The sequence below is a fragment of the Ascaphus truei genome, chromosome 6, assembly GCF_040206685.1.
Source record: "Ascaphus truei isolate aAscTru1 chromosome 6, aAscTru1.hap1, whole genome shotgun sequence".
Classification (NCBI taxonomy): domain Eukaryota; kingdom Metazoa; phylum Chordata; class Amphibia; order Anura; family Ascaphidae; genus Ascaphus; species Ascaphus truei.
Window position 1 is genome coordinate 94,908,410 of NC_134488.1, and position 22,882 is coordinate 94,931,291.

Consider the following 22,882-nt stretch of genomic DNA (forward strand, 5'->3'; position numbering starts at 1 on the left):
CCAGGAAGGGCAGTCTTCCACTAGTTCATCTCTGGTACTACCCGGAACCCAATTTTGGCGTCCTCTTCGGTAGTAGTCTCTAAGGAGAAGAACCAATCGGCATCGGCATGTTGCAAGTAGCTGGGCGTTGAACCATGTGCTTAACTCCCCCATGTAGAATCTCGGTCAACCCCTTCTCTAGTTTGAATAATTGACCGAATACTGGGCGGAGATCCTGTAGCACTCATCTTTGAGGAATGGTTAGATCTGTAGGGAGGATAGGGGTAATTCACCTGCCTGTTGCAGATATGCTCGGATCAGAGCCCACACCACATCGGCGTTGGTCCCCAGTATGATGGGGGAGCTTGGAGGGTCCCGGGACTCGGACATTGTAGCGCCTCCACGTCCATGGGGTGGGTCTTGTTGGTGTTCAGTTGTGGTATGTCCAACCGTACTTGAACCACACCATCAATGAGGTAGCCTTCCTTGCTGAAGCACCATATTTTCATCTTCTCTGCCGACTGTATGGGCACGTGTTTGAGGTGCGAGTCATAGAAGGGTCAGTAAATGATAGTCAATTGTGACCCCATATCCAGCAGTGTGGAGACATATATTCCTTCCACTAGGATGCGTATAATACTCCCCTGTAGGTGTCCAGTTGGAGTGCCTCCTCGGGTCTGGCCGGATAGCACACTCCTGGTATGAGGAGGACTGTTCTGTTTGCACTGTGAAAGCCAGAGCTCCCGTAGTGGAGGTTCTTGACTTCAGACAATCCTTGTCAAAGTGACCATCCTGATCATAGATGAAGCGGCGGCAGTATGTGACTGTCTTTAATTTAGATTGGGCACCCCATGTCTGAATCTCAGCAGTGCCTCCAAATGTAGCCCCCTTTCCCCCTTGTCTAGGTAACTACGCATGCTGAATACCTGTTTAGTGTACAGGATGCCTAGTCCTCCGCCACTGGGAACCTAGCGTTATATTGGAATGAAGTGCCTCCACCTGGGAGGGATCCCAGCCCTGCAGGATAACCCCTCTCAGGAACCAATGTAGTCAATGAATAAAGATACACACACAATGGTATGACTACTTATCTTTACTAACATATATGTTTAACAGCACAATAACAATAATAACCACCCAGGGTGGGTGTCCCCCAAAGAACGTAAGGTGCTTGGCACCAATACCCCTGGTGTCCTCCCCAATGAGAGTCAGTCCCACACAAGTGTAGGGAGTAGCGCTACCCCTGTGGACCATTGGTGCATTTTACCTCCCTGGTCACTCCTGTACCCAGGTACCGCTGAATGAGCAAAAAGGATCCGCCTGATCTCACGATGTCTGCTGAATCCTCTCCTCTCTGATCCACATAGTTGTCCGCCTCTTGAGGGATCTCCAGCTGTAGGGTGTCCCTTAATGTCTAGAGTTGCCTGTGGTCTGATCCCAGACCGGGCAGCAGCTCATTGCGTGGCGTCTCTTCGCTGATGCTACACCTGACACTATAAGGCTAAAGGGTCACTGTCTGGGGTCTTCCCTTTTGCAGCCACAATCTAAAAGGGGACTTAGGACCTAGCTGGGATCTAAGGGACAAACCAAGTCCTAGTCCAGGGGAGCACTGCTCCCTGGACACTACCTCGATGGTTCTCCCCTTTTTCCAACTGCCAGTAACTGCTAGTAACTGCCAGTAACTGCCAGTAACTGCCAGTAACTTTCAGTAACTGCCAGTAACTGCCAGTAACTCCAGCAACTGCCTGTGTCAACATTCTAACTGCAGGTCCCTGGGACATATAGTCCCTTGCGGAGCCTCTCCTAAGATTTCCGCCGCAACTCTGGGGACTGCGAATGCGCGAACTACAAGATGGCAGTCCCCGCTTGCCGGGTACACCGCGGAGGTCCGCCGCTCCCATACACCGCAGCCTCCCAGGCACCGGAGGTAAGCGGTGACATGGCTACATATATATACAGCGACAGGGGCAGCAATGACAAAAAAGGAAATAATAATTTACTAGGATAGAGAAACATTTGTAAGGAGAATAAGATTTATCCTGGTTCTGATGGCCTGGTTGCATAATTTCAGGCCCAGAGTGAATTAACTATCTTGCTATTTTACTAAAATGTCTTCGATAGCTGAAATTATTTCTGAAATAACTACTGTTTACAAAATTGGATGTAGAAGTCTGGAACAAACATGTCAGATTCCACAATTAGTGGAATGAACACAAGATTATGTGTTTATAGTTTTGATAGGCACCAGGGGCCCGCAGTTCCTGCTTTGATTCCAGAAACCTGTTTACTGAATTCAAACTATATACGTTGCTCTGTGCGCAAGCTTAGTCAGACCCTCGCATATGGCATGAGATAAGCTTGGAGGCTTTGCATGCAGAACAAACATGAGACCAGAAGGCTGCAACTACCAGGAATGGGGGTCCACTGACAGTCTACATGTGATCTCATAGTTGCAGTAAGACCATGAAGTGTTTAACCGAAGCTCAGTAACCAATAAATAGTATTTGACTAACAATACAGTAGGTGTTGGTGTGTTCATGTGTGTTTGTGAGTGAGACAAGAAATCCGATCTCTGTCAGTGAAATAAGTATTTCCCTGTCAATATACATATAGATAAAGATGGGGAGATATAAAGGGGACCATTTCAGCCATATACCTACTAGTACAAAGTAAGGCTATTATTATCCTACCCCATCATGCATGACTATCCTTAGCTGGCTCAGAGGACAACAAGTACAGGTAATAATATGATTTTATAATTATACAGTTATAATTATGGTCTTGCAATATTATGTGTATGGTGTGACAGGGTCGCTGTAAAATCATTGCATTATAAAATGTAACTGTAAGACCTGATTCTTAACTATATCATAAAGGAAGACGCATCCATCCAAGATACACTATGCTGCTATTGGGAATCCTCTGGTACCAGTATACTAAGCTTTTATTTAGAGATTTACCTCTTCAATTTAAAAAGGAATATAGAATATTGATGACTTGCAAGATGACAAGTTTAAAACAATATTTGTAATATTGTACAGTATTCAAAAAAATGCATGAAACAAAAAAAATAGCAGAAGTGTCCGTTATCAAGTTCTTAAACAAAATTCCTAATGTATCTACTTCCATACATGTAACAAATTGCACTTTTAGCTTTATTCAGTGGATTGAGGCGTCTTGTTTACAGAATCTGAACTGAGGAGCTATTGATTTTAATGCTGTTATAATTTATGTTATGTTGGTTTCAAGAAAAATATTCTAAAAAGCAGAAACAAATCTGTATTCAGGTTAATCATTTACCCAAAGCTTGCTTTAAATGTTCTGTGGATCCCAAAACTACTTCCAGTACTTCATACTTTTTGTTTCCACTGTGAATATAATTACTGTTTGCATGTTACAAAAATGTTGATTTAATAATCTTATTGCAACTTAACAGCACTTTTTCTCATTTTGTTTAGGTCAAATATTGGGATTTATATGTATTTCAGTTTTGAAATAGACAATGTCAATCTTCTAGTAGCAATACATTAGTACTTTCAATGTAAAAACAAATGTATTATAGATACATACAGTATAGATATAGTGTATACTATCTCCATGATAGGTTTATCCTATATATATAGTTTTGTTGTACAAAGTGTAGCCGATTTAGAATATCGTGCAAATTACAATAAGCGTTAGAGAAGTGAAATAGGAAAGATCTTTTATTTTATTATCTCTGTAGTGTGAACATGTATGTACATTTACTGATGGCATATATGCTAACCAGCAAACCAGATACAATGTACAAATGGTAACAGTGAGGTCACAGAGAAATGGTTATACTGTATATAATATAATATTAATGTTGGATATCTGATAAAAATCACAGTAATATTTCACTTTGCTTTAGAATTTGTCTCTTCAATAGGGGAATACTTGATCCTTTTGGTTACTGTTCTGCAGCGTCTCATTGGACTGGCTATTGTTTGTTTTTTAGCTGGGCTATCACCAAAGCTGATGCTGACTGCAGGTTACCCTCAGCAAATCTGCCCGTTTATGAAAAGGAAGGAGACATTATTTTTGGAGGACTTATTCCAGTGCATCTGCGTCCTGGCAACATCAAAATAACCTTCACAGAGAAACCTACACCAGTGAAATGTGACAAGTAATATAGCGTGTCCTAATAATATTAAACCAAATGATGCCTTTGTACACATTGCTGTGTATATGTTATAGCTCGCAGTGCAATAATTAATCCTCACTAAGGTTTAAAGTCCTGAATTTCTTCTGAAAAAACAACAACATTTTTTTCAGTTTTGAAATTATTTTAATCTTCTGCATACTGTATAAATTTAACATGATATAAATCGGGGGAAAAAAAGTGCTAAAGAACATTATTTAAATAATGAATAGACATTTATACTTAAGAAATCGCTCTAAGAAAAGAAATGATATATTTTTGTAAATAAAATATTGATTAAAACTATTGTCTTATTTTAATGTGGACCTGTGATTATCTCATTTAATTTATATGCATTACTTTACATGTGCTATTCATAAGCTGTCCATTTAGAAAAATGCAACTGATAAAAATATCATTCAAATAGTGAACAGACATACTAAATATTGTACAGTATTTGCAATTTTCATTAAAATATTGATAAGTTGTCACTTGTATGTTCAGATGTTCCACAGAAGAAAAATAGAATGTCATAAACCAAATTATTTTCAAATGACTGCACTGTATTAAAGGATTCCATTTATATCCCAAACTCACAAAACCCCTTATTCATCAAGCTCTTTTATGGGTTAATGAACCCACACAGGTGTTACCTTCCATTCTAGTCAATGAGAGTTAATGCCCATTCAGGCAAGTTATCACATACGGTAGCAGAGCTTGATGATTCAGGAGGCCAATATTTATTTTGTATTGTCATTAAATGCTTGACTTCTCTGTATCTTTAGACTTTATATTCAACATTATCAAGAAGTCCTAGCCATGGTTTATGCCATTAATGAGATCAATGAGAATCCAGAACTTCTGCCAAATATCACTTTGGGCTTTAGGATTTATGACTCCTGCTATAAGGAAACCCAAGCAGTTGAAGGGGCAATGATGATTTTGTCAGAGATACAGAAGGCAATCCCAAATTACAGGTGTGAAAACATTTCCAAGCTGGTAGGGTTAATCGGAGATCTTCAGTCCTCCTCTTCCCTCGCAGTGGCAAGAATTTTGGGACTTTACCGGTTTCCCCAGGTAATTGTAGACATTTATACAGTACTGTAACTTGAGACTAGTAAAATGCTTGCTAAATATTAGTTGTACTATAAATAGAGATGGGCAAAATGTCCACAGAAATTTAAATCCACGTCAGGTTTGCAAATTCCTTAATCCTCTGAATTTGTTTTACAAGGGCAGATGTCAGCAATACAGAGCAAAAATATGCTGCAGCAGTGGGGCTATCAGCAACTAGTTTAGATCACACTGCTAGAGCTGCTGCCCTGAATAGCAGAGGTATGGGGTTCTGATCCTGTTGGGCCTGATTCATTTAATCATTTAGCTGCCAGAGAGGCCTGCAATGCACTGCACAGAAATGCATTGCAGGCACCTCTGGCAATAGAAGATACAATAGTATTACTACAATTTGTTGTAAATACTGTATACTGCTATAAATGCTGCTACATGAAATCCTCACATGTTTCAGCACCGAGGGAACTGCAAAGGGCAGAATGATTCTGCTTTGATATGCTTAAGAATAAATTTGTACTCTTATTTCAGATAAGTTACGGATCAGCATTCGCAGATCTAAGTGATAAAATCCAGTTTCCTTCCTTCCTACGTACAATAGCAAATGATAAAATACAATCTTGGTACTTCACTAATCTGATGATTCATTTTGGGTGGACCTGGGTAGGAATCTTGGCATCCGATAATGATTTTGGACAATATAGCAGCGAACTTATAAGAAAAGATATTGAAGCTGCAGGAATTTGTGTAGCATTTTTTATGAAGATATCTGCCCAACACAGCAGAGATCAAACTCTTTCAATTCTTCAGTTCATCAGAAAATCAACAGCCACTGTTATACTAATGTATTGTTCTTTGCCAGAATTGATACCTTTCATGCAAGTGGCTACAGCAGAACATTATACTGGCAAGATCTGGTTTGCTAGTGGCAGTTGGATGGTCTCTCCTATCTTTTCATACAAGGAATTCTGGGGAACATTAAATGGCACAATTGGAATAAGCTTTCCTTTAACAAAAATTCCAGGATTCAGAAAGTTTCTCTATAGTATTCACCCATCCTCATACCCAGAGGATATATTTATGAAAGCATTTTGGGAAGAAGGCTTTGGATGCTTATGGCCTAAGGAAGATCACAATCAGACTGCATCAGAAAAACTAAGCCAGGGGTCAACCCCATATTGCACAGGCCAAGAAAATCTTCACACATTAGAGAGTTTGGGTTATAATGAAGACAAATCAAGACATGCCATGTTTATTTATAATGCAGTTTATGCACTGGCACATGGTGTCACTGATATGAGTTCATGCAAATCTGCCTCCTCCTGTTTTAACATCAGTAGATTGCAACCCTGGAAGGTAAGAAATATTTGTAACTATTTGTATAAAGTATTTGAATGTGCTGTCTGTGACATTAGGGGCAATGTGGTTACTATAATGAAGCTTAAACCCGGTCATTGCCTGCTACTGGTCATAAGTCATAAGACTGAAACTTAACATGGCAAAAACAGAGCTCCTTATACTTCCTCCCAAACCTGGCCTTACTACCTCCTTCCACATTGCTATTGGAAATAAGATCATTCTCCCAGTAGCCCACGCACGCTGCCTAGGGGTTACACTTGATTCCTCACTCTCATTCTCCTCTCATATTCAAAACGTTTCTAAAACTTGTCACTTTTTCCTCCGCAATATCACAAAGATACGCCTTTTCCTCTGTTACTCAACTGCTAAAACTCTGACTCAGGCCCTCATTCTCTCACGTCTCGATTACTGCAACCTCCTGCTGTCCGGCCTTCCTACCTCTCACCTGTCTCCCCTACAATCTATCCTAAACGCTGCTGCCAGAATCACTCTACTCTTTCCTAAATCTGTCTCCGCATCTCCCCTCCTGAAATCCCTCTCCTGGCTTCTGATTAAATCACGTATCTCACACTCAATTCTCCTGCTCACTTTTAAAGCTTTACATTCTTCTGACCCTCCTTACATCTCAGCCCTAATTTCTCGCTATGCACCATCCCGACTCTTGCGTTCTTCTCAAGGATGTCTTCTTTCTACCCCCTTTGTATCTAAAGCTCTCTCCCGCCTTAAACCTTTCTCACTTTCTGCCCCACACCTCTGGAATGCCCTTCCCCTCAATACCCGACTAGCCCCCTCGCTATCCACCTTTAAGACTCACCTTAAGACACATCTGCTTAAAGAAGCATTTGAGTAGCACTGGATAATCATGGACACATGACACATAAAGCTTGGCTCCCTGCAGACGCACTTACTGCTGCGGCCGAGTTTATTCGAGCATTTGCCCGTTCTCGGCCGCAGCAGTAACCTGGCGCGCGCCGGAGGGTGCCGGGCGCGCGCCGAAGCTGCGGAGGAGCGCCCTCCGATCGGGGCTTTCTCCCTCCCGCTGCCGGGTCCGCCGGGTCCATCGGTGATGCGCGGCACGCTGAGGGAGTGCGGCTAGCACGCCGGGGCATCCCCTGGCTTGCGGTGCTAGCCGTGCTCGGATAAAATGTGTCACCTGTGTACTAGTATTCCCTCCTACTGTCTCCCTACCTACCAATTAGATTGTAAGCTCCTCGGAGCAGGGACTCCTTCCTTAATGTTACTTTTACAGTATGTCTGAAGCACTTATTCCCATGATCTGTTATTTATATTATTTGTTATTTATATGATATGTATTACTACTGTGAAGCGCTATGTACATTTATGGCGCTATATAAATAAAGACATACAATAAGTGATACTCAGGGGTTAACCCACTTTCTCTGTACAATGTGATTTGGTTTATGGATGTCAATGTTTGATTTAGGATGAATTATGCTTTTGCTGTTGTCTTTCTGTGCAGGGCTTTAATTCACTCAACCATCCTGCACACAAAGAGATTGGGTCCTGTTATCCAGAATGAGGATGGTGAAGTGCTTCAAACATTGTTAGCAGTGGGAGGGGTAATGACTCAGGTTTAGGAAATAGTGCCTCTCCGAGTGGAACCATTATTCAAACTCAGACTCTGAGGTGCCTATTTCTGCGGGAGATATTGGGCTGGCTGAGAGAACCATTGCTGGGTATGAGTCCCGTAGGTACGATTTCCATTGGCCAATTTGAATTGTCCATTCCTTGTCAAGCCCACCTTTGTGGGCTGTCTTAGGGGCACAGTCATCTCCAACATCCAGGATTGGCCCATTCTAGTCGTAGCGTAGTAGATCTCATCCGAGATTTGTGTCAGAGACACCAAAGTGAGGCTCGTAGTGGAAATGAGCAGACTATTTGAACTTGCCATAGTGTAAATAGCATCTCTGGACTACTGCGGTACCCAAAGCGGACTGAGAGAGTAGAATCTGCCGGGTAAGCCTTGGAAGCCGTGTCTGGCAACTGGTTGAGTTCGAATTCCCTCCGTATTCCCTGTTTTAGGTGAGTTTGTACAGAACAGTTTTTAATATGGTGTCTGTCAACCTTGGTCAAAATAAACTTGTTTTATTTAACCTCTTGCTCTGCCTGGTGTATGCGATCCCAGTGTTAAGTGTCCTGATCTCCTGTGACAATGTCCTGTCTCATTTGTTACATATTATGATCAAAGAGACCGCAATGGGGATAATAGCTGTGGAGATATGTACATTGTATAAGATAATATAATTTATAAGTGTAACCCATGTCCCCCCCCATGTCCTCCCCCCCAGGTCGCAGACTGGACCCCTAGGGTGTAGTGAGGGCTGGCTACGTGACTTTTGGTGGTGCGTACCTGTGAGGAACAGGAGGGCCTGAGTCTCCCGCTATGGTATAGGGGGACAACAGGGACAGGCTTCTGGGTATATGCCTTCATCTTTGATGAGCCCTCCAAATGTATGAGTTTACTATTTTCAGTGTCTAGTGCATAACACGTTCCTAGACACTGACTATCCTCAGACTGCTCACTGAATACTCTCTGCATGCTTTCTTTGATTGCTTTACCCACAGATATGATGTGGCATACCCCAGGCTAGGCAGAACTCTTTCTCTGTGCACCGCACTCACTGACGGTTCCTGCAAGTACTCTGTGGTGTGTTTTATGTGGGTGCTGGCTAGTGTACCGGGCATCTCCCTAAGTACGGGCGTCTCCTACTTTTGGCCACTCAAAGTGCGGGCCATGGTCCCTGGATTAGTTAACAGGCTAACCCCCCCAGTTGCCTCACACTATCTGCATCAAGGGACTAGGACAGCAATAGCTCCACACCCATCTTACAACACCCTCTTAGGGCACCCAGGGCATACTGTGCGAGAGTCCACGCCCCCCTGACTACCCCTGATGTGCATCTGTGCCCTACTTTCTCCAGCTCTTGCATGGAAGATGCACTTTACACTTCCAGCTCTGCTTCGCTGAAAGCCTGTCCTGTTCTGGATCTCAGCAGCTCACCTCCAAATGTAACCCATGTTCCCCCCCACCCCCCGGTCGCAGACTGGACCCCTAGGGTGTAGTGAGGGCTGGCTATGTGTCTTTTGGTGGTGCGTACCTGTGAGGAACAGGAGGGCCCGAGTCTCCCGCGATGGTATAGGGGACAACAGGGACAGGCTTCTGGGGTTTATGCCTTCATCTTTAGCAACGGTGCAGCGCCTCCATCTCTGGTAAGCCCTCAGGATGTAGGGTGAAATCCTTCCAGAGAGCCCTTTGCTTCAGGGCGAGAGATTTCAGTCTCACACACAAGTCTTTTGTAAAAGCAGCAATGTCTCTTTATTCTCCAGCAGCAGCACACAGCAGCGATCAGATACAGTGTACAGGGTCTTTTCCTCCTCTCCTTCTCCTCCAGGCTGTACCCCTTCAGGATGGGCTGTATGGAGCTCCAATACTCCCGACACACACCCCGAGGTGCAGACCTCAAGGTGAGGCTAGCTTCCCCCCCTCAACCCTTGAGCAGGGTGAGGGGCATTGGTCCACCGCACTATAGTGCTATCAGCTATAATAGGTATGGCCGTAGCTTCTCATCCAAATATAGGCCTGCATTCTCCTGCCTCTGAGCCCAGGGCAAGCCTCACTCCTATAACAGGTCTCACTCTAATACTGACTCTGGTCAGTCACTCCAACACCAACTAACTCTCACTGACAGGAGCAGGCAACCAAATTTAGACAGCCCCACCGCTCATGATGTCAGCAGGCCCCTCCCCTGTGTCTCTTGCCTTCCACACAGAGTCAGGGGGCCTACCTCCACCAATCACGGCAGGGCTTGAAGCGGGGGAAACCCATGATACTGCACCGACACACTTTATTCGAGCAAATACCCAGTATGTACCTGGCAGATACCTGGAATGCGCCGCTCCTCACCTCTGACAAGCCCCGTTGCGTTTGCCTTCCCAGCCTGGGTTCATGCCTGGCTGACGGGCGGCTGATCTGTTAAATGATAATGATTAGGATTTAATAGGCTGCAATGCTTCGCGTGTCTACCAGATGGCATAAATTCATGAATTGTAATGCAGTATATATATATATATATATATATATACTGTGCAGTATTGCAGCCAGCGGGAATAAAATGCTTCAATCCCTGCCTGGAAAATAACCCAATGCACTCGGGCAGAAAACAGTCACAAACCTCAATACACCCGGGTATACCCGAATTCGTGGGACTAGCCGAGCTCGAATAAAGTGTGTCGCCAGTGTAACTACTGGCAGCCTGCCTGTTAATAATTTATCCTCTACTTCAGTATACGTAGGGACCGTCTCCAGTACTCGGATAGATTTATTCTCTTTACACCTCCGGAGGACTTTCCCACTGTAATGGCGCGGGAAAGGTAGACGAGCGGCTCGGAGGAGAAATAATTGAATCTGACACCAATGATCGTTATCAAAAATATCTCCTGTTTATTAAAAGGTTTTAGCCAGTTTTATAGGCGAGCAAACAAAGGTGAATCCATGCCAAGCTTTACTTCTCTTATTTTTATGCTTATGCTATGCTTATTTTCTAACTAACAAATGGTCAATTCTTCCTGTTATTTCCTGTTATTTCACTGCGGATCTATGTCTAAACATAGACGGTTCAAAAGTGCAGCCAACATTGAATTTAGCAAAAGAGGTAGTTAATTGTTACACTAAGAAGCAGAATGGCAGTGTTAGTATAAAATGGTTATACAGCAGACAAAATGGGTCTGAGAGTCTGAGAGAGAGAGTGTGGGTCTGAGAGTCTAAGAGAGAGTCTGAGAGTCTGAGAGAGAGATAGTGGGTCTGAGAGTCTGAGAGAGTGGATCTGAGAGTCTGAGAGAGAGAGAGTGAGAGTCTGAGAGAGAGAGTAAGAGTCTGAGAGAGAGAGTCAGAGAGAGAGTGAGAGTCTGAGAGAGAGTGAGAGTCTGAGAGAGAAAGAGAGTCTGAGAGAGAGAGAGTGAGAGTGTGAGAGAGAGAAAGAGAGAGTCTGAGAGAGAGAGTGGGTCTGAGAGTCTGAGAGAGAGTGGGTCTGAGAGTCTGAGAGAGAGTGTGTCAGAGAGAGAGAGTGGGTCTGAGAGAGAGAGAGTGAGTCTGAGAGAGGTGAGAGTCTGAGAGAGAGAGTGGGTCTAAGCGTCTGAGAGAGAGAGTGGGTCTGAGAGTCTGAGAGAGTCTGAGAGAGAGTGAGTCTGCGCACAGACACCAACCCGCAGTCAGTCATAGTCACCCACCACCCAAGAGTCAGTCAGTCACCCAAAGAGAAGCAGTTGCAGCCATCACATTAGTGGTTAGTTCATTAAATGTTTGACCAAATATAGCAGGCTAATTTTTAAGTTGATAATTTTGGATGGCCCTCGAATGATTTTATAAATATCAAAATGGCCCTTGGCAGAAAAAAGGTTCCCCACTCCTGTTCTAGAGTCATATGTTATGGTTGCAGGACCAAGAATAGGGGCGTTAATGTTCAGTGAAGCATACGTGTGGCTAACTGACTTAGCAGAAGGCATAATCATTTTACATAAAGATAAGCACATTAATTTGCAGCATGAAAAAATAACTGCTAATACTACAAATATGCAAACGATAAGTATCAGTCCCATTATAATTTTCTTTCCTAATTCTCCAATCCATGCACCTAACCCAAAAGTCCAGTCAAACTCATCGACTCTCTCAGTAATGCCTGCAACAAGTTTTCTGATATTCGACATGTGATTCTGCACAGACTTCGAATGATCCGAAAGATTGAAGCAGCACATTCCCTCAAAGTCCTGACATCCATGTTCATGTTTGAGTAAAAGGTAATCAATTGCTGCCCGATTTTCCAAAACTGCTTTGCGTGTGCCTTTCAAATCTATCAGTAATTCTTCTAGGGCCTGGGAGGTCTGATTTAACCCTTTTGCTACAGCACATGCTAGTTTCTTTATTGTTTTTGCTGACTGCACTGCCAATCCGGGTACTCCGACAAGGGAGACTGCTTGGCTTATAATTTCCGCATCTGATAATAGGATTACATGTGGGTTGCATTCTTCAGTAACTGAAATAGTGGATCGCTTAACCTTGGTTTGATGTAGGCCAGGTTTTACAGAAAACATCATAATCCCTAACCTGGTGAGAGTGCGTGGTCCCCCGGAGATGTTTCCTGGTATATATGTGTACGTAGTATTGCCACAGGAAAACAACCATCCGACGGGAAGTTTAACAGAATATATATGACTTGGTGTGCTTATTGTGTGATTACAACTCATAGTATTATTGACATTATAGCATTTATCCTCAGTTCGAGACCACAATATTCGAGTCATATTGGTGGATGCTGAGGGCATTAATTTTACTTGTTTGCATTTACTTATTTTCCCAGGATTACATGTCATTTGATAACATACGTCCCCTTGTGTAATATTCTGGGTCATAATTTGTGTCATGTTAGGCCAATCTTCACCAATGCACTGGGGGCAGTTACGACAGTATTCATACACAGAGAAATGCTGTCGCACATCATGATGTTCTGCCAAACTATCATTATTGCCTATGCTAAACACTTTTAACAAAATCTCTACTGGTGTGGGTACTGCTATTAAACAGCTTGTGATTATGTCAGTTGTGCTGGTCATGTCGGCTAAACAGAAATGTGACATATTCAGTACCTCAATAGCCAAATGTTTCCAGATGTTAGTTTTGACTTCTGTTAGAAATGAAGCCATACGTTTGGTGCGTGTGTAATGTTTTTCTGGCAGATTGGAGAAATTAGACTGGACTAGTGGTACATGGGTTTCGTTTTCATCTTGTTCTCTGGGAGGGGGAGAAGAAATCTCACCTTCCTCAGGAAAAGTCTCAGGGTAAGAAAAGCTTTCCCATGAGTTGTCATGAGGGCAGCTAACACATCTTAGATAGTATCTATTATGAAGTAATTATTTTACGCAAATGTGGTAAAACATGCATACAAATAATATACATAGGCTAAATATTGTAAGACAGTATATACGGTTGAGCCGAGTCCTCCGGATTCGTGTTTTTACTCCTTCGTGAAGGATTTGAAATCGGGTCTCTAGTCTTTCGTGGACTTGATCCGTGATGCGTGGATCCATGTTGATGATTCTTCAGTCAGTATGGCTGTACGAGTTACTGCTAGGATCGTGGTTGGAAGTCCGTAGGGAGGCTCTATCGTCCCTCCTTTGGTGGGAAGACGCTTGACCACCACCTTGTCTCCGGGCTGGAAAGGATGTGTCGGCTTATCTGAAGGGAGCGGAAAAGAAGAAGAAACATCACCATAGATGCCATTCAATTTCTGTATCAAATGATACACATAATTCTCTTGAATTTGTTCTAGGTCTCCAACTTCCTTCGGGCAATACGTACCATGAGCCCAGGGAGTTGGAAACGGCCGCCCCATTAAAATTTCAAATGGTGACAATTTGGTAATACTATTCGGGGTCATAGTCTCGGTGAACGATAAGTGTAACCGTAGGTTTTGGCCAATTGTGTTAGTGCTATCTGGTTTAACATGTTTGCTTTTCTTATTTTTAGATGTAGATTGCTTTGAATCCCCATGGGCACGTTTACTGTTAGACTCTCCCATCTTAAACACAGTACAATTTCTCTAAAACAAAATTGCTTAGCAAAAATGTCTTAGGTATCCATGCAAGAAAGCACAGCACAGTAAAAATTATGGCGTCTTTATGCACTTTAAAGATATGTCTTATATACCTAAAATACATGCTCATGTACAACAATATTTCCCCCCGTTTTTTTTTTTTTTTTTTTTTACGTTTCCACAGTCGCCGTAAGAGTATTTCCTGATATTCACAGATATCTCTTATTCCTTTGTTTCAGCAGGGACTCACCCTGTCACTATACACTCAGCCTGGATTCACCCTTTTATATCCGTGGCTCATATGAGTCCGTGACTCATATGTGGTTTTAACTATTAACCATATATTTTATATCTTCCAGTACAGAGCTAATGTATAATAGGGCTCTAGATAAGGGACACCGGGAGGATAATATACAGATAAAAAAGATATCTTGTACTTACCCTACCGTTGACGCCTTTATCCCACTTCTGACACCAGATTGTTAATAATTTATCCTCTACTTCAGCATACGTAGGAACCTTCTCCAGTACTCGGATAGATTTATTCTCTTTACACCTCCGGAGGACTTTCCCACTGTTATGGCGCGGGAAAGGTAGACGAGCGGCTCGGAGGAGAAATAATTGAATCTGACACCAATGATCGTTATCAAAAATATCTCCTGTTTATTAAAAGGTTTTAGCCAGTTTTATAGGCGAGCAAACAAAGGTGAATCCATGCCAAGCTTTACTTCCCTTATTTTTATGCTTATGCTATGCTTATTTTCTAACTAACAAATGGTCAATTCTTCCTGTTATTTCCTGTTATTTCACTCCGGATCTATGTCTAAACATAGACGGTTCAAAAGTGCAGCCAACATTGAATTTAGCAAAAGAGGTAGTTAATTGTTACACTAAGAAGCAGAATGGCAGTGTTAGTATAAAATGGTTATACAGCAGACAAAATGGAGTCCCCCCTGATATACACATTATCGCACTATAGTGCTATCAGCTCTAATAGTTATGGCCGTAGCTTCTCATCCAAATATACACCTGCCTTCTCCTGCCTCTGAGCCCAGGGCAGGCCTCACTCCTATAACAGGTCTCACTCTAATACTGACTCTGGTCAGTCACTCCAACACCAACTAACTCTCACTGACAGGAGCAGGCAACCAAATTTAGACAGCCCAACCGCTCATGATGTCAGCAGGCCCCTCCCCTGTGTCTCTTGCCTTCCACACAGAGTCAGGGGGCCTACCTCCACCAATCACGGCAGGGCTTGAAGCGGGGGAAACCCATGATAACTACTGGCAGCCTGCCCTTAGCAGGACTTACACCAGTAGGAGAAAGACATATATCCCCCATTTCTTACCGGGGCTACATAAGTGGTATGTTTTATTGAACATTATAGGCTAAAGCAGTAAAATTCAGGGCATTATTGAAAACCCTGCTCTCTGATTGGTTAAAATTCCGGTCTTTATCCACAGTAATGCCCTGAATTTCAGCAGTTTGCAAAATGCAATTTTCAATCAGTTTATTTCCAGCCAATCAGCTTTCAGAACAGCTGAGACAGGGCACGGGGATTGGTTTGAATTAAATAAAAGCTCTGAGACATGGCAGGGGATTGATCAAAAAGTATCAGCCACGGTTTGACTCCTCCCCCTCCCGAGCTGACTGAGATTTTCTGAGCAGATTCAGTTGAATTGGAGAGGGGGTGGAGGGAGAGACTTCAAAGAAGTAAGTGTGTTGTGTATAGAGGTGCAGTGTTGTGTGTGTGGGGGGGGGTTGTAGAGGTGCAGTGTTGTGTGTGTGTGGGGGGGTGTAGATGTGCTGTGTTGTGCTGTGTTGTGCTGTGTTGTGTGTAGAGCTGGGGGGGAGAGTGCAAAGTTTAGTAAGTGGCTGCATTTTTGATTGTGGCTGCAGTGTGTGCGTGTTGTGCTGTTGTATGTGTAGCAGCAGTTTGTGTGAGTGTAGAGCGAATGTGTGTGTGTGTATATGGAGCTAGTGTGTGTGTGTGTGTGTGTGTGTGTGTGTGTGTGTGTGTGTGTGTGTGTGTGTGTGTGTGTGTGTGTGTGTGTGTGTGTGTGTGTGTGTGTGTGTGTGTGTGTGTGTGTGTGTAAGTAGCAGTGTTTATGGGTGTTGCATGAGTGTGTTGCAGCAGAGTTTGTGTGTGTGTTTGTGTAGAGCTGCTGTGTGTGTAGAGGTGCTGTGTAGTGAGTGTAGAGGAGGTGCTGTGTTGTGTGTCTAGAGCTCCAGTGTATGTGTATGTGTGTAGAGGCACTGTGTTGTGTGTGTGTGTGTGTGTGTGTGTGTGTGTGTGTGTGTGTGTGTGTGTGTGTGTGTGTGTGTGTGTGTGTGTGTGTGTGTGTGTGGCAGCAGTTTGTGTGTGAGCTGCTGTGTGTGTGTGTGTGTGTGTGTGTGTGTGTGTACACAGAGGAGGCGGCAGTGTGTTGATATAGATATCTGCAGTGTAAGAGTATATAGAGGTGGTTTCATGTATTTACCATTTTATTTTAATAAAAAAGTCTATTTAACTATACAAAAGTGTCTATTATTTATGAAATAAGCCTACATTTAGCCTATAATAGTAACAATCCCCTCAGAACAGGGCATTATTGTCCAGTAATGCCCTGTTCTTCAGGGATTATTACTTAAGTATTTTTAATAAGGCAATTTAGAGAGGATCCCTAGCAGTGAAGCAGGAGAAGTTGTCATGTGATGTAACTAGGACAGAGGTCTACAACCGGAGGCTCATAAGCTGCATGCGGCACTTCAGTAAATAATGTGGCTCTGCCCGGGGATCTGGAAGTTTGGCCCAGCCAGAGATCGGGACTGTAAGGAATCCACTCCTGGCTTTGATTATAGCCTTGCAGACTTGTAGCCTTGCAGATTATAGCCTTGCAGCCTTGCAGCTTCCTCTGGCAATCAATGGCACATGTGCTGTCTCTCATTGCAGCTTCTGCCCTGTGCTCCATCATTGGAGGAATGCTCACACACCCTTCCCCTGTGATTGGATCTCCGCCCTTTATATGTTGGGCTTTGGCTCTGAATCAGTGCCGAGCATAAAAATCCTTCTCTGGACGTTACTGTCTCTGCCACAAGCCGCGTTGGCTTGTATCCTGGTGTACTAACCTCTCTAATTCTTATCCCTAGTTCCTAAGTTCCTGGGGCCTGCGGCTAGTTCATTGCAGAGGCCCGTTCCTGACTTCTGTGCTGAAGGGTTGTTTCCTGAGGCCTGCTGCTAGTTCCATGCAGAGGTCCGTTCCTGACGGGATGGAGAGTGAGAGGGGGGAGAGAGGAAGTGGAAGAATGAGAAGGGGAAAAAAGAAGAAGAGGGGGGAAAGTGAGAGAGAGGAGGGATGGGGAAGGGTGAGGGGGCAGGGAGAGGGAGGGAGGGAAAGTAAAAGAGGAGGCATGGGAGAGAGTGAGAGAGGAGGAAGTGTACTTAACAATAAAAAAATAAATACAACAATGTACATATAATTATTCAGTAGTGACATTGTCACGTGTGGAGAAGAATCGCATAACCTCTGAAGAGGGATAAAAGGTGTACAGTCCTTGGAGTAAGCAAACAGGTGAGAAACATATTGCAATTAAAAGTAATAAACAACTAATATATTGTTCTGTAAATATATATGCATATAGCTCCATTGAATTTAACGTTATAAATATAGACATTCTGGAAATTATTGTACAGTAAAAGTTGTCCAGTGAGAGTGAGTGAGAGGAGGGAGGGTGGAGTGAGAGAAGATGAGTGAGAGGAAGGAGGGGGAGAATGAGAGAGTTGGGTGGGCGATGACAGAAGAGGAAGGGGCGAAGTGTGAGAAGGGAAGGGGGAGAGACTGAGCGGAGGGAGGGGAAGAGTGAGACAGGACAGCATGTATGTACAGTAGATGTATGTGTCATGTATATGTTTGTGGGTGTGTATATATTAATGCATGTCAGATAACAAAGAGAGAAAAGAGAGAAAAAAGGAAAGAAAAAATAGTGAAGCACGTTCAAAAAAGACTTCCAGAAAATACCAAAGGTGAGATATGCACTTGGTTTCTTTACTCCTCTTACATCCAAGTGCCTGCGTTCAGGCACTTAAGGTTTCTTTACTCATCCTCCACAGCAGTACAGCGATACAGCAGGAGAAAAACTGTCAGGCAAAGCTTCTTCTTTAAAATGATGCTTTATATAAGCGTTTCTTCAAAAGGTATACAGAGTATACGTGCAATAAAACGAGAACCAGTTTGCTATCAGCTCCCCTCGATCACCGGGACTTCACCACGCCGTACCAGTCGGTGTCTTACGTCACTTCCTGTCCTTGAGTGCTACACAGTATCCGACGCTCCGTTTCGAAGGAGGGTTCCTTCTTCCTCTGGGGTATGTGAATAATGTCCATAATTCCCCTCCTAATATACCCACTCCCGTGCCTGTACTAAAAAAACTTTAGTTAAACATACTAAGAAACACAACACAGTGACTATGATAACTATGAAATCTATGGGACATGGATACATCTAATCTTAAAAATATATACATTACACAACAAATGGAAAATAAAAATAAAAGACATGTGATGATGTCCTATGGTCAAAGTTTGAGAAATCCTCCGATTCTTTCAGAATTAAATTTATCCGAATTGGATGGTAATTACTATGTGTAATGCTTGCGTTTTCCACAAACAAGGATGGACCCCGGTACTGAGGTGGGAAGGTATGATACCACGCACACCCAGCAATGGAGCCAGGCCCGGTAGGTGGATAGTCTTTAATGCCGGGTTGGGATTGGAGAAGGTGGGTTAGTAGAATACTTGCTGGGTCATGGGGCGGAGCCAGAAGAGAGGTATGAGCCCGAGTGCTGAGGTCCAGGGTTGGAGCCAGGAGAATGGTCAGTGTCTGAGAACCGATTTCAAGGGTTGAAGAGCAGCAGAAGGTCAGGAGGTAGCCGGGGTCGAATTCCAGAGAAGGGTCCTAAGGTCGGTACACAGGAGAGAAGGTCCCGAGACATTAAAGTACAAGGCAAGGCAGAGTAGTGGGAACGCAAGGTAACCATAGAACTATGCTCAGCAAAGTGTGTAGGTGAGAGCAGAAACTAAATAGCAGGGCTGGACGAATAGGGCTGCGGGGCGGAATGGAAGAGCGCCCTCTGCGGAGACAGAGATTGGTCTTCAGATGCAGGAGGCAGGGAGAACAGCTGATCCTCTTGCTGCACGGCTTGCAAACTGTGCACAAGCGTCACGCGTGTGCACCGCGCAGGGGAAGAGCGCGTGGCCTGAGCGGGGGGCGGAACCTCACTCTGCAAGAATCCAGGAAGGCTCCTGGGTGTGCGTGCGTGTGCCGCAATGGGAGCGGAGGCAGAGGGAGAAGGAGGGGCATCCTTAGCGGTGTGCCACGGAGACCAGGATGGCGGGATGCAAGGTGGCAGGAGGTAAGGGGGGAACCCTCTTTGAGAGAGGTGTTCCCCGATCCCTTACAGTACCCTCCCTTGAGGAGCAGCCTCAGGAAGACTCCAATATGGCTTGTAGGGAAACCTGAAGTGGAAGAGTCTCAAGAGTCTGGGGGCGTGTACCTGGTGTTGTGGTATCCATGACCTCTCCTCGGGTCCAAATCCCTTTGAGTGGACCAGGTAGTGAACGGAACCCCTAGACCTCCTGGGGTTTATAATGGATTGAATCTTATACTCCCTCTGGCCTTGTACCATCACAGGTTTGGGAGTTTAAGGCACTCTGTGAAATCGTTGACTCTGGGACACGGGTTTCAGGAGGGAGGTTATGGAAAACTGAGGGTATCTTCATGGATGGGGATAGCTGGAGACGATACACCACAGGGTTAATCTGTTCCGGCACAGTAAAAGGATCTAGGTACCCGGGAGCCAATTTAAGGCTAGGAGTCTTAAGTCTAATGTTTTTTGACGAAAGCCATACCTTGTCCCCTGGCTTGTAATCAGGCACCTGTCGGCGGTGACGGTCCGATTGTGCCTTCTGTCTGAATCGCCTCCTCCAGTGCCTTCTGAATCTTTTTCTATGATTCCTGCAGAACCTTAATTCGGTCGTCCGCTGCTGGAACCCCGGATGGCACCGAGGTCATGGGCAGTCATACCGGATGGAAGCCGTAATTTATGAATAGAGGGATTCCTGAGTGGAACTGCTCCTTAAAAAGTTGTGAGCAAACTCTGGCCAGGGAAGGAGGTCCACCCAGTCGTCAATCCTTTGGGCGAAGGCTCGCCAGAACTTGGAGATGAACTGCGAGCAGCGGTCGGACACAATGGCCAGTGGAACCCTGTGAATGCGGAAAATTTATTCAATGATTTGGGCAGCCCCTTGAGGGGAATAAAATAACCCTGCTTTGAGAAACTATCAACAACCACCAAGATAGTATTCATTCCCCTAGAAGCAGGAAGCTCCATGACGAAGTCCATTGACAGGTGGCTCCAGGGATGCTCTGGGACTGGTAGTTGTTGAAGAAGACCTGATGGCTTGCTGCAAGTTGTCTTGACCTGAGCACAGGTCAGGCAGGATTTGACAAATTCCTTGATGTCTCAGCATGGTAGGCCACCAGAAAGTGCGTCTGATGAGGTGTGATGTTCTTCGGGCACACGGGTGACAGGCAGAATTGGATGAGTGACCCCACTCTAGTATCTTCTTTTGAAAGCGCGGGGCAGCAAACAAACGACCCTTCGGCACCTCAAGACCACTGGGCAGATTGGTTTGTGCTGGAAGGACTTTATCCAGAACATCAAAGGAATTGGCCGAAATGACGTATTTGGAGGGTAAAATTGTTTCGGGAACGTCCACAGATTTGTCCTGGACCAAGAACTGACGTGACAGGGCATCCACTTTTTGGTTCTTCGACCTGGGGATATAGGAAATCAGATAGTTAAATCTTGAGAAAAAGAGAGACCACAGGGCCTGACGAGCTCCTAGACGGCGCGTGTTTTCTATATATGAAAGATTTTTGTGATTGGCAAAGATCAAAATAGGGTGCTCTGTGCCCTCTAAAATATGTCTCCATTCCGTAGGGCGAGTTTCATGGCCAGGAGCTCCCTATTGCAGACATCATAATTTTGTTCCGCTGAGGATTTTGTTTTTGAGGAATACCCGCATGGTTGGAGTTTGTCCTGTGGGGACTGCCTTTGGGAGATGTTGGCGCCTGCGCCGATATCCGATGTGTCTACCTCCATGGTAAAGGGAAACCTGGGATCTGTATGGTGTAGGATAGGTGCGGAAGCAAAAGTCTTGTTAAGGCTGCGCTTATAGTGTGTGCGAAGGCGACGCGACGGATGACGTCACCCATCGCCGTTACCACTAGCAAAAGTTGTAAATCGCTTTCCGGGAACGTCACAGGCTACCAGGTCTTTGATTGGTTCAGAAGCTGTTACATGTGGCGACAGCCTCTGAAAAATTTGACCAGCTTCAGAAATTTGCGCCGCCAGCGTCACTCCCGTTACGTCTCGCTTACTATAAGCGCACGCGATGGCGTCAATACATTTGTTTTGCCGCGATACCGTCGCTGGCACTATAAGCGCAGCCTAAGGGTTTTGAAGGCTAGGAGTGCCGTAGGAGACCAGACTGTCGTGTTTGCTCCTCTTTTAGTCAGAGCGGTGATGGGAGCTACTGTGGAAGAAAAGTTCTTGGTGAACTTCCGATAATAATTTGCGAATCCCAGGAAATGCTGTATTGCCTTCAAGGATGTGGGTTGTGGCTATCCAAGTATGGTCTTGAGCTTGGCTGAATCCATAGCGAATCCTGTATCCGAAATAATGTATCTCAGAACGCAATGGAGGATTGATGGAACAAACACTTCTATAACTTGGCGTATAGGAGGTTCTCACGAAGGCGCATTAAGACCAGATTGCTGTGGTGAATATGGTCCGTGAGATTGTTAGAAAAAATAAGGATATCATCAAGGTATTCTATGACGAAACTATTGAGAAGGTCCGGAAAGATCTCATTCACGAATTCATGGCAACTGGCAAGAGATCGATTGGGCAATCAAAGGGCCTGTGAGGGGGAAGATCCTCCGAGCATATCTTGTCGAAGACATCCGCGAACTCCTCGTATACCACTGGAAGAGAAACCTTGTCTTCTTTGGGAACCCTTACTCCGCCGATCTGTTGTTTTGAGGTGCGACAGGATTTGAAGCACAGGGGGCTCCATTGTATGGGCCTTTTGTTTGTCCAGTCTAGCTGTGGATTGTGTTGTTGCAACTAAGGAAGATCCAGTATAACCTCAACTGATGGAGTATGAATCACGTCCAAGGTGATCTCCCCCTGATGACCGTCTTCAGTGATGAGGAATAGTGCGCACGTCTCCAAAGAAATGTAGGCCGGTTGAACTGGGCGTCCGTCTAGGGCCTCCAACCCGACGGGCACTGCTTTGTGCAGGAGCGGAATTTTATTTTTAGTAGCAAAGTCCTGATCAATAAAATTGCCGCCGGAACCAGAGTCAATGAATGCGGAGGTGGCGATCTGGAATTTGTCCCCGCTGAGAAGAATGGGTAACATAATCCGGATCGGGAATTTCTCCTGGGAAGAAGGGGAAAGAGAGATGGTGCCCAATGTGACCTCCTTACACCTCATTGAGCTTTGGCATTTCCCTACCGGAGGGGGCAGTTTGCCAACAGATGACCAGGGTGACCACAGTAGTGGCACAGGCCGCTGTCCCGTCGACGCTGTTTCTCGTTGCAGATAACCTGTGACTCCCCAGTTGCATGGGTTCGGGTTCATCAAGAGGCTGGGAAACAAA

General features: G+C 44.6%; 1 protein-coding gene across 1 annotated transcript in view; it reads left to right on the forward strand.

The window, feature by feature from the left end:
• The first annotated feature begins 387 nt into the window (after positions 1–387).
• Positions 388–22,882, forward strand: part of LOC142498133 (extracellular calcium-sensing receptor-like) — a 49,904-nt gene continuing 27,409 nt past the window's right edge. The window contains exons 1-5 of the mRNA XM_075606640.1: positions 388–418; positions 630–762; positions 3,959–4,126; positions 4,927–5,218; positions 5,741–6,565. Of these exons, the coding sequence (XP_075462755.1) occupies positions 388–418; positions 630–762; positions 3,959–4,126; positions 4,927–5,218; positions 5,741–6,565 (1,449 nt within the window). The remainder of the gene's footprint in view (positions 419–629; positions 763–3,958; positions 4,127–4,926; positions 5,219–5,740; positions 6,566–22,882) is intronic.